Genomic DNA, 12154 nt, shown 5'->3' on the forward strand with positions numbered 1-12154 from the left:
CCCTGCCCAGCATCACTTTGTACAAAGATGCTGGAAAACCATTTGCTAAACAAGTAAAGAGCCCACAGTGGCTCCACAGCGAGCACCAAACCAAGCCACCCGGCTGCCGGGTCCTCCACAGCCCTCGTGTGGGTCTCTTTTCTGCCCCACCCAGCCCTCTGCTGGCTTTTCCCCTTCCTTGCTGACAGCTCATGCTCTACCTAACCTTGAAGTCCATCGGAGTCCCCCTGGCTGCGTCGGAGGCCCTCTCCTCACCCTGCTTGCCCAGGACCCGCAGACTCAGCGCATCCTGGCTTCAGCGTCAGCCTCCTGCGGAGAGCATCACTCACGCTGGTGCCTCCAGCCCCACTTCTGTTCTGCGCCTGCCAGCCAAACGCCTGCTTCGCACTTAACGCTTGGATGCCTCAGCGGCCCCTCACCTCACTCCAGCCCGTACCAGGCCTGACTCATCATCCTCTTGCAAACTTGCAGCGCCCCCCATCTTAGCCGACGGCACCAACATCTGCCCAGAGAACAGTCGGGGACCTGGGCCTCACCCACCGCCTGGCCCTGCTGACGTCACCCCAGGAACCACTCTCAGACACTCCATTCACCTCTCCCCTGTCCACTGCTTGCACCTTAGTCCACACCATCACTTCACCGAGATTAGGGTCATAGTCCATCATCTGTCACTCTCCGCAGTAGGGCTAAGAGCTGACGTGGCCATAGACCACTGGGAGGAACAGGCCTGGCTCTGCTTCTGGGGTCTCTCATTCCAGCAGAATCCCGGGGTTCTAGGCCTAGAACCTAGGCCTAGAACTTGCCTGAGAGGTGGTAAGTGGTGGTACGTGGCCACTGCTTCCTATGTTAATGAATACCTGCAAGGTTAACACTGAGAATTTCATTTAAAATGTAGGCAAGTATGAAGGTAGCAATAATGATTTATATACATACCCCTTGTCCATTATCGAGCTTGGAAAATACATAAAAGTAGATCTTATAACTTTTGAGTCAATAAGGGTTTCCTTCCCTTCTCTGATCTGGTTATTCCTTAATTATTAATTTAAAAATGATTATTTTTGCCAATATTTACATAACCAAGTAAACTAACAACTGGGTATGGTAATTAAGCTAAATGCTTGGGAGTTCCCTGGTGGCCTAGTGGTTAGGATTCTGGCCTTTCACTGCTGTGCCCTGGGTTCAATCCCCGGTCAGGGAACTGAGATCCCACAAGCCACGTGGGGCGGCCAAAAACAACAACAACAAAAAGGTGAATTCTTTACAGTTGTCTAATCTGATGAATGCTCACACACCATATGCAAACTGCTGTTTTATCTGCAAATGACCCAGGTGAGAAAAAAAACATCTGGATATGAAACAGAATATTGTGTGAATCATATCTAATTTTAAATATTTTAATTTATATACTTTCATGATTATAGGTCAATAAGAAATCCACTTTTCAGATTTTATTTCATTATAGAATATATTTGATAAGGATACATTACAAACAGAATCATCTTTAATACACATTGTTTACTGGTGCCCGGCATTTCCGCAGCCGGCTGGAGATGGAATAAAAAACGCTCCCCAATGTTCAGCTTCATCGGCCACTCTAAACAACCAGTGCTGTAGAGTTGATGGTTCAGTTCATTTACTTGCCTAGAACAAGTAAAAATCTTAACATTCGTCTTTCAGTCTGTTTATTACTCTTCTATTTTATAATCTGAGATACATTCCCCAATGTAAACAATAACCTTCAATCTGCCACACAACTGAAATGGATAAGGCCTTCTCTGTTTTACTCATCAGAGCGCAATCTTATTTCATAGCGTAATAAGCCGTCCATGCACAAAAGACAGGAAAAGAAGCTGCCCTTAGTACCTGGTGGAGCCTTCCAGACTTCTCCCCGCTGCAGGGGTATGGTACACTAGAGAGAGATCTTTTTGACTTGGTCTACTTGGTCTTAAAATACAAATATACAATGTCCGTAAGCATTAAAATAGTAAAGCCTAGCCTTACGTATTCATTATGAATTGCTAAAATCCTATACAAGTACGATACCATATCATGCCAATTAATATACAGAGGAAGGTGGCTCGTTGTCTCCACCATTCACCAAGGGCCTGTGAGCGGGGAACAGAGGGGACGTGATTCGTGTAGGCGTTAGGTGGCTGACTGCATATGGTTAGGCAGACAGTCTAGCTGGAACTCTGAAATGCCTGGGTACCCTGCTGCAATAGTTAAGTGAATCTGGAGTAGAATCTGCTTAACACAAGAAGAATCTGACCCCTTTCTCACCAGCCTCCCAGAGGGAGCACTGAATGAAACCTTAGAAAATGTTAACCAAATAAAGTCTTATTTGCATTTCCTGATTCAGTTGTGCAAATCAGTTATCCATTCTCTTCCCCAACGACTTATCCTTTGAGGACCAGTTAATCAACAGCGATCACGATGCAGCACCTCGTTATCATAAATATCTGACTTAGCAACCTCCGTGGTGAAACAGTAAAGCCTATATACAATCTTTGAAAAGGCATTCTGTGACCGTTTTTGAAGAGTTCATAGAAAAGTTATGAAGGATACACCAGTCACTTCTTGATGTCACCGTAATGTAAACCTTGGCATCTTTTTTATATTAAGTGTTTTATATATTGTACAACAAAAGAGAGACCTGAATGGCTGACCTGCTGTGATGCTCACCGATCCACTAAGCTAAGGTAACCAGTAAAGGGCATAATTTTCCTGAGGTTTGTGAGAACTCTTCAAACAAAGCAGAAATCACAGTGACCGAGTGAGCGAAACTCGAGTCTGTACCTCCTGGCCCGTTCTGCTCCCCCGGGTTCTTGCCGGGACTAAATGACCCGCCACTGCATGATGCTCGTGTCTTTGCCGCCAGTGGAGATAAGGTGGCTGTCGTCACAGAGGAAATCGACGTTGGTGACGTGACTGCTGTGCCCGCTGTACACGTGGCTGGGAGCCTGGGGAAGAATGATATGGAGGGAGCTGAACGCAAAGCCATCGAGGCGGGGTTGGAAGTGCTGGACGTCTACATTCGTGCCAAACCACACGGAGCCCCTGTACATTGAGAATCTGGTCTGGAGGGGACGAATGCGGGCAGGGAGAGGTTCAACCCCAGAGGCTGCACCAGGCACAGGCCGGCCCAAAGGAGGGAGGACCGGATGCAGGGGTGGAGGGGAGGGTCTTCTAGGAGGAGGGTCAGGTCTGGGAAGAACGAAGAGGGGTGTTCCAGGAACTGGTGTGGGCTCGGCTCAGCACGGCTGGAGCAGAGGAAGCCGTGGTGGACAGCAGAGGGGGGAGGCCCACGAAGTGCAGAGGAGGACAAGCCAGCACCACGTGGGGGGGCGGGGTTCTCCCCAGAGGGCAGTGGAGGGGGACCTGGAGTGCTCTGGGGCAGCCGAATGACGGTCACCCCTGCATCTGTGACTGGTGGCATCACTCACAGCACCTTTCTATTCAATTACCAACAGGCCAGGCAGTAAGTGCGCCCCGTGGGGTAAGGCTAGAGAAGAAGATGAGCCTTTACCCTGAACTGTGAGCAGGGGTAGGAGAAGAGGTGCACTTTGCCAAAGTCGTCACCGGTTGACAGGAGTTTTTTCTCGTGGGCCCGACAGGCGGCATTGATGTCGGTTCCGTCCGAGCCTTCTGGCCACACTCCTAAAACAAAGACCCCAGACAGAGCACTGGAAATACCAGGACACAGGGCCACACTGTGTGGGGACTGGCCATCGAACTCCCACGAAAACAGAAATGTCTCCGATTTAGAAACCACGCCCAAGGAACGCTTCGTCTCAGATGATCTCCCTGCAGGCTGTTCCAGGAAACCCTCACTGCGTATACTGTTCTGCTGCATGAGAGTCGCAGTGACAGGCCTTCAGGGCTTCCACCTCTTTCGGACCCCTTCTTGATGCTACATCAGAAAGCAGGCCAGAATCCCTGGTTCTGGACATGATGGCTTTCTTTATCCCCAAAGCATCTGATGGGAAGCTGACTAGTCCTAAGCCTGCAGTTTCCTCACTTTTCTTTTTTGGGGGTAACTCTTTACATATGAGAGGCCCTCCAAAGAGCTTTTTAACTCTGGGACTGCCTGTGTGTTTCAGGCGTTCCTTGGTGTCAGCCCTTCATGGCTTCTGTCTGCCTGGTGGCACTGGGCAGGTGGGGTGTCTGCTCACTGTGGGCCGGGTGATGCAGCAGCTCTGACTCCACAGCCCTGTGCCCAGGTGGGCCTGGGGTGTGGTCTGGGGGATGGGATCTCCTGACCATTGCTTCAGGAAACCCTGTTGGTCCCAATAACTTTGGATATGAGAGAGCTGCATGCACATCAGTTTCCTAACAGGCAGATCTAGAGTAAACCCAGGGCGTCCTAGCATTCAACACCAGAAGATGGCAAAACGCCAGCCCTAAGGAGACCTGTGAACTTCTGACCAACTTACTGACTTGCAGTCATACATAAAGAGATTATAAGTACTGCCTTTTCTTTTTTTATTCTACTAAATTGTGGCAATTTATTTTAGACCGTTTATAAACATATTCCTAATCTAAACTTTGAAGGAGGTGAAAAATTTAGTTTAAGGGCCAAAAAGATACAATCAGTCTAACAAATGGTAAATAAATTGATAGGGTACCATCTGGTCCATTTATCGAGGACGTTTGGCACTACCTCATACAAGTGTTCTAGAGAATTATCTCAGGACCCATTTCGTACGAGAGAAAAGGGTTCTGGTTCCTCTCGCCTGGCCATAGCTGGGCAAGCCCTGGCCCTTCCCCAGGGCTGCGGGGAGTGTGTCCTGTGGGGTCCACGGGGTAGCAGAGCAGTTTGAAGCCGACCAAGAGACTTCACTACTATTCGAAAGTCATTCTGAAAGTAGATACATCCTACGTTTGGACAGAATGAAAGGTGCAGAAACCTTACCAAAGACGTGGAATCCCAAAGTGCAGGTGTATGTGGCCCATTCGATGTCTCTCGTAGTTTCCACACTTACGACTTGCTTACAAGCAGAGGGAATCCCTGGAAAGGCAAATGCAGGTCTGGTGACATCAGTGCCAAAGCCCTCTCTCCTTCTTGGGCAAGGCTGGGCCCTCGGAGCCAGGCCCCATCGGCTACAAAGCCCTCTGGGAGGGGGACACCATCCACCTCCCAGCTCTGCGGGGACCATGCTCACTGCCCAAGGCCCGGGGCCTCGGTGGGGACCCCACTTCTTCCGCTTCTTCTCATCTCCTCTGTGTCTGTTCCCCCAGTCTGGCTTCTTTTCTTTGACCACCTCTGGTTCTGAGGCCCCTGTCTGCTCACTGTTCCCCTGGATACAACTCCACCCCCTGCTGTCAGGCTCCCTAGCCCTCTCCCAACATACACTTGGGCACACGCGCGCACACACACACACCATCCCTTCAGCTCCGAGTTAGGAATGGAAGCTTACGGAAACCAGTCATACCAAGTACCTGTGGCGTTGCAGGTGATTTGTTTGTTCCCCAGTTAAACTCTCACTAGTGGAGTATGAGACCATGTCTGAGAAGATTCTAGACCCATGGCCTGTCCCTGAAAACCATCCCCCACTCCTGCCCCACATCAGGCAGGGCCTCCTGCCCCGCCCGAGGGAGGCCCCTTCCCTCCAGCACCAGCAGCCCTGCCCAGGCCTGCTCCTCAACAAGGGGGCGCCCACCTCCCCACCCACTGGCTCCTGATGCCTGTGGCCTTGTATCTGAGATGATATTTCCTCTTCCTTAAAATGGGACAAGCCAGAAAGTGCTGTGGATCACCTGAGAGCCTGTGGGTGAAGCACACTGCACTTGCTGGTACCTTCCACCAGGGCAGAGACCGGGCCCTCCTCTGCCCTGGGACCCTGCACTTGGTGCGCGGCAGGTGCTTGCCAGATACTGGAGGAAGCAGTGCACGGCATGTAGCATGTGCTCGGCAAGTGCAGCCTTCGTCATTCATGCCTCCACTGCGCTGCCCTGCCTGGGCTCAGACCTGGCCAGGAGGGGCTGAGGGAGGAGGAGGGGCCCAGGGGGCTGCTGGGTCTCTGCCCGTGAGGGTGATGCCTTCACGAGGGGCCATCCCTCTTGCCGGGACAGCTCTGACCCACTCTCTCTGCCTCTCCCTGCAGGGCCCCACCTTCTCCTCCTGGAGGCCCAAACCCCAAGTATCTCAGTGCCAAGGCGGAGGTGTCCAGCCCAACTCCTGTACTGTGCAGAGGAGGGGCCCAGGCCCAGAGACTTGCCCATCACGTGCCCAAGTTGTATGGGGCGTGGGTTTTTGCAGGAGGCCCCATTTGGTCTCAGAGTGAAGGTTCTACGTGATCTGCACCCAGACCACACCTGGGGAACCACTCACAGTAAAGGATTTCATAGTCTCCGGAATTCGACATGAGGAATTGTGAGTTTACAGACCAGTCCAGGTGAGTGATGAAGCTGGAATGACCCTGGGAGAGAACACATGGGTGAGTTTCACTTGCCTTATAGATTCCCACCCACACTGTCGTAACGTGACAAACAACCGCACAGACCCACGAGGAGTGACCAGCCCGCTCACCGAGCACTTGCCGACCCGTGCGTACTTCCTCCCGTTGTCACTGACTCCGTATATGTAGATGCAGTTGTCATGGGAGCCTATTGCTAAGAAATTCCCATCTGCAAAAACACGCGGGATTACATTTCAGTTGTTAAGAATAAACATTTTATCAATTACAAGCGATAATGCTAGTGGCCATTACAGAGTTAGAAAAAATAGCCATGAATTATTTCAAAAAGACAAAATTTGCTTTTAAATCACTCCTATACCACTTCCAAAGCTATCTTTTGAAAATCCACATCTCATCAGATTCTGCCCCTTAAAAAAAACCTTCCCTGGCTGTCCCCACTGCTGAAGGATCAAGACTCAGTTCCTCAGTGGGGTCCCCAAGGCCCGCCAGGATGTGGCTGCATCATTCCTCCCTGAACAGACCGGGTTCTCTCAGGCCTCTGGCACACTTCCTCCTGCCCACCCCCTCCCCGCCTGGATAGCCCTCCCCCTCACCTCTGTGCACAGTGCCCCTCCCCCCTGCCTGGAAGGCCCTCCCCCTCACCTCTGCACACGCTGCCCCTCCCCCCTGCCTGGAAAGCCCTCCCCCTCACCTCTGCACACGCTGCCCCTCCCCCCTGCCTGGAAAGCCCTCCCCCTCACCTCTGCACACGCTGCCCCTCCCCCTGCCTGGAAAGCCCTCCCCCTTACCTCTGCACACGCTGCCCCCTCCCCCCTTTCTGGAAAGCCCTTCCCCTTACCTCTGCACACGCTGCCCCTCCCCCCTGCCTGGAAGGTCCTCCCCCTCACCTCTGTGCACTCTGCCCCCTCCCCCCAGCCTGGAAAACCCTCCCCCTCACCTCTGCACACACTGCCCCCCTCATCCCCAGCCTGGAAGACCCTCCCCGTCACCTCTGTGCACGCTTCCCCTCCCCCCTGCCTGGAAGGCCCTCCCCCTCACCTCAGTGCACACTGTCCCCTCCCCCCATGCCTGGAGGGCCCTCTCCCCTCACCTCAGTGCACACTGCCCCCTCCCCCCATGCCTGGAGGGCCCTCTCCCCTCACCTCTGTGCACACAGCGCCCCCCTTATTCCTCCGCCGCCCCGCCTGGCCGCTCTTCCAATGGGCCATCAGTTAGCATCTCCTTTACCCAGGTTCCTGGCATCAGGAAGGCTTAAGGAATCAGGCCGTGACGCTCGTGTAGAAACACAAGGGAAGGCGCTCACTGTAATGTAAGAGCAGAGCAGCCCCTGTCGCTGGCAGATGAACCTGCCCAGTGTGAAGCCGGAGTGGGGAGGCCCAGGATGTATGGGATGGAAGTGGGGCCTGAGAGACTAGTCTGGAGGGGGTCAGACCTTCCTGGGGCCAGGAACCGGAAGGAAGGAGAAAGGAACCACATGGGGGCCGGACAACCTGCACCCAGAATGGAGCCTAGAGGAGGGGCGGTCTCTGCCCACGAGCTCGGGGACAGCAAATGCGTCCCTCCTCTCACTGAGCGCCAGTTCCTCCATCCACGAAGCACGGCACCTTCTCATCGAAATTCAGAGGATTCCCTTGGACAATGTCTGTAAAGGTCCTAGCGGTCACTGGCACATCATGAGGTCAATAAGGGTTCTCCCCCCACCTCTTCCCCCTGGTTTTCCTTCTCGCAAGGTAGGAAGACCTACAGGAAATAGCATAGCCTGGCACCATCAGGAAATGGTATTTTTGGAAGTCTTGGCCAATGCCTGGCCAAAATCAAGGTGTTGGCAAGTCAGAGTTAGCCTGTCCAAAGCAGGCTCGTGAGGGGGTGGGGTAAATGGGCCGAGGACTGCCTTAGCTGGGGGATGGGCCACCTTCTGCTGCTGATGGTTCTAGAGAAGGCCAGAGAGCTGCCCGGCAGACCACCTGCACTTGGTCCTCCAACTGACCAAGCCCTGACAATAATGATGATGATGACAGTAAACAGTAAATGCTAACAAGAATTACTATCAAATAATTATGAGTCGACGTTTGTTGAATAACTACTATGTACCAGTACTATTCTAAACTCTTCCTATATTAACTTACTTAATCCTCATAGACCCCTGTGAGGTAGATATTATCTCCACTTTTCAGGAGAGGAAACTGAGGCATGGATGATAAAGTAACTTGCACAAGGTCACACAGGTTTAGAGAAGCTAGGATTCGAACCCAGCAGTCTGACTAGAGCCTGAGCATTTCTTTGCTAAATGCCATTGCCCCTGTGACAAAGAATAACAGTAAAGAACAGCTGAAAATCTGATAAATGATGTATGCACCCTGGCTTGTACACTCTTTTTATTAACATCTTTATTGCAGTATAATTGCTTTACAATGGTGTGTTAGTTTCGGCTTTATAACAAAGTGAGTCAGCTATACATATACACATATCCCCATGTCCCCTCCCTCTTGCGTCTCCCTCCCACCCTCCCTATCCCACCCCTCTAGGTGGTCACAAAGCACCCAGCTGATCTCCCTGTGCTGTGCTGCTGCTTCCCACCAGCTATCTACGCGTGTACACTCCTAAGCACAACGATCTTTAGATAAGAACGACCGTATCATTTGTTAGCTCTAAAATAATGAGCTCTCTTTCATCGTGGAACCATTTGTTACGATTTTGTCTACTCCACCTTTTATGATTTTGACGACTCTAAGTTCCTCATAAGTGAAACCATACAATATTTGTCTTTTGGTGACTGGCTTCTTTCACTCAGCATGATGTCAAGGTTCTTCCACGTTGCAGCATGTGTTAGAATTTCCTTCCTTTTGAAGGCTGAATAATATTCCACTGTATATCACATTTTACTTGTCCATTCATCTGTTGATGGACACCTGGATTGCCTCCATGGTTTCGTTATTGTCAATAAGGATGCTATGAGCATGGGTGTACACAGACCTCTTTGGGACTCTGCTTTCAGTTCTTTTGGGTATGTATCCAGAAGTGGAATTGCTGGGCCATATGCTAATTCTACGTTGAATTTTTTTAGGAACCGCTGTACTGTTTTCTGCAATGGCTGCACCACTTTACATTCCCAACAACAGTGCACTTTTCTCCACATCCTCACCAACACTTGTTGTTTTCTGTTTTTTTTTTCTTTCTTTTTTTTTGTGGTACGCGGGCCTCTCACTGCCGTGGCCTCTCCCGTTGCAGAGCACAGGCTCCGGACACGCAGGCTCAGCAGCCATGGCTCACTGGCCCAGCCGCTCTGCGGCATGTGGGATCTTCCCGGACCAGGGCACGAATCCGTGTCCCCTGCATCGGCAGGCGGACTCCCGACCACTGCGCCACCGGGGAAGCCCTGTTTTCTGTTTGTTTTGATAGTAGCCATCTTAATGGGTGTGAGATGGCGTCTCATTGTAGTTTTGATTTGCATTTCCCTAATGAGTAGTGATGTTGAGCACCTTCTCACATGCTTACTGGCCATTTGTATGTCTTCTCTGAAGAAATGCCCATTCGAGCCTTTTGCCCTTTTTTGAGTGGGTTGCTAGTTTTTTTGTTGTTGCTCCAGGAACACATGCACAGTTGCCTGTCAGGGGACTGGAGGTGAGGGGTGGGTCGCTGCCACTGTGCTAAGAGCTGAAACTGACTGAAATTAACTGCAACTTACCATCCAAGTCTTTCTCTGGAAGTTGCAAGCCTTCAATAGACTCTGGCTTTCCAAAACAGTTCTATCAGACAGATTCTGCCAGTTGCTGTCTAGGTGGAGAGACAGATTCCTGCTGGTTCCTACTCACCATCTTCCCAGAATCTTCTCTCAAACACCCCACTTAAAAGTCAACTTTGAGGTATAATCTACACACAATAAAATGCACATATTCTAAGAGTTTTGACAAAAATACCTGTATAACTACCATCTCCATATCTGGTTTTTTGTTGTTGTTTTTTTTTTTTTTTTGCGGTACGCGGGCCTCTCACTGTTGTGGCCTCTCCCGTTGCGGAGCACAGGCTCCGGACGCGCAGGCTCAGCGGCCATGGCTCACGGGCCCAGCCGCTCCGCGGCATGTGGGATCTTCCCGGACCGGGGCACGAACCCGTGTCCCCTGCATCGGCAGGCGGACTCTCAACCCCTGCGCCACCAGGGAAGCCCCATACCTGTTTTTAAAGATGAATGAAAAATAGGATTTCACAATCTCCCTTGGCAATTCACTTCTAACAGCCTAATGAGATTGTAATTTCTCCTTAAAATTCGAAATAGAAAGTTTTCATGTAACGGTTTAAGCTCATTCGTAAATATGTAATAACACTGTCTGCCTCATACATCAAAACCAAGCAGTTTCAGTCAATATGCTGATCAGCGGCCAGATGAAACCCAAGCGCTGCCTATTTCTCGGACCTCCAGAGCACTTTCTCATCCCGTGAACCACGTCCTCTCACCCCTAAACTCTCTATGCCTCACCCCCAGCTCTCTCAGAGAGTACAAAATTCCTAAACTTACTCGACTAAAAGAAGCGGGCATTTGGTCCCAAATAAAAATCAGCTGGAGGACTGACTCATAAGAACAGAGAGCAGGGGTCTGGTCACCTGGAGGAGGAAGATAACACCATAGCCAGTTTCACTGATTGCCTCTTTACAAGGTTTGGGGATGGGTTTCCACACAGCTCTTAACTAAGTCCAACAGTATTTTAAGAGCAGGGAGAATTTGTCCAGCTGTGCAAATGACGAAACTGAGGTTCAGTAACTTGCCTAGGACGACACAGCTAAGGCGTGGCACGGCTTGACCTGGGCTGGAAGGACGAGTGAACCGTGGGCATGGGAGACAGTGCGCCAGGTGGGAGCACAGCAGGGTCTCCAGGGTAGCTGTACGGCTGCTGTGCACCTGCCCTGCTTATCACACGGGGCAGGTGATTTGGGGCTCCGCAGGAGACTGCTGCACCTGGACGGGGAGCATGCCTGGTGGAGTGCAGGCTTGGGGACGTTGTGTGGGCAGGAGAGAGGTTGGCTGGGTGGCAGGGGCTGCATCCCAGCGGGTCTCTAGTCCCACCTGGAAAGCAGAGGTGGGATTCGATGCTGGGGTGATGCAAATGAACACCAGATTCTGGTTCATTCTTATAAAAGCAGAGAAACTCCATGTCTCGATGATACGGATAAGATTAGAGAAGAGATCAATATAATCACATGAGCAATGCATTAGTTCATTGTGATTTTCCCTTTTTCATCTTCACGTTTAGGGTTTTAGATTTTTAATCCAAGTTTCAACAGGTTGAAACTAGACCAGGCAGGCTAAGTATTTGCAGTTGGGCTTAACGAACATGAAATTATCTTCTTCCAATCTCCATTCTTCTTTTAAAAAATTTACAAATTTAATCCAATCAAAACTCCATTGGTCCACTGACAAAGTGCTCTGTAAGTGCTCTGATGTGCGTGTCAACTTCGAGAACTGTCCCTACTACAGTTCTATATTTAATGAACCTACGAGGGGCCTGGCAACCGTAGTTGACTATGGTTTCAGTAAAAATTCACGTAACGTTAGCTTATTAGCATTAGGCCATCTTATGTAAGACATTTCATAAATGAAAACATGTAATAAAATGTGACTGAAATGGTTATCAGATGATCCATTGAAATGCTCTAGGTTTGTGGTTCTCAGGATGCCAAAGAACCCCTCCACAAGCCCACACCCTCTGGGCGATTCTAATGCACGCCAAAGGCTCTGCTTC

At 50.7% G+C, this 12154-nt stretch overlaps 2 protein-coding genes across 5 annotated transcripts in view; both read right to left on the reverse strand.

The window, feature by feature from the left end:
* Positions 1–2897, reverse strand: part of EVL (Enah/Vasp-like) — a 195873-nt gene extending 192976 nt beyond the window's left edge. Inside the window, exon 1 of the mRNA XM_079915012.1 lies at positions 2797–2897. The gene's annotated coding sequence lies outside the window, so the exon portion shown is untranslated. The remainder of the gene's footprint in view (positions 1–2796) is intronic.
* Positions 1–12154, reverse strand: part of EML1 (EMAP like 1) — a 275754-nt gene that overhangs the window by 129952 nt on the left and 133648 nt on the right. The window contains exons 18-23 of one of the 4 annotated variants that reach the window (XM_079915004.1): positions 6530–6627; positions 6332–6419; positions 4913–5008; positions 3527–3657; positions 2797–2960; positions 1087–1641 (exon numbers count right to left, since the gene is read on the reverse strand). In XM_079915004.1, the coding sequence (XP_079771130.1) occupies positions 2835–2960; positions 3527–3657; positions 4913–5008; positions 6332–6419; positions 6530–6627 (539 nt within the window). In that variant the 3' untranslated portion in view covers positions 1087–1641; positions 2797–2834. Of the gene's footprint in view, positions 1–1082; positions 2961–3526; positions 3658–4912; positions 5009–6331; positions 6420–6529; positions 6628–12154 lie in introns of those variants that run through there. The other 3 variants (XM_079915005.1, XM_079915006.1, XM_079915003.1) reach the window with 3 other exon arrangements.

This window comes from Stenella coeruleoalba, assembly GCF_951394435.1.
Source record: "Stenella coeruleoalba genome assembly, chromosome: 2".
Classification (NCBI taxonomy): domain Eukaryota; kingdom Metazoa; phylum Chordata; class Mammalia; order Artiodactyla; family Delphinidae; genus Stenella; species Stenella coeruleoalba.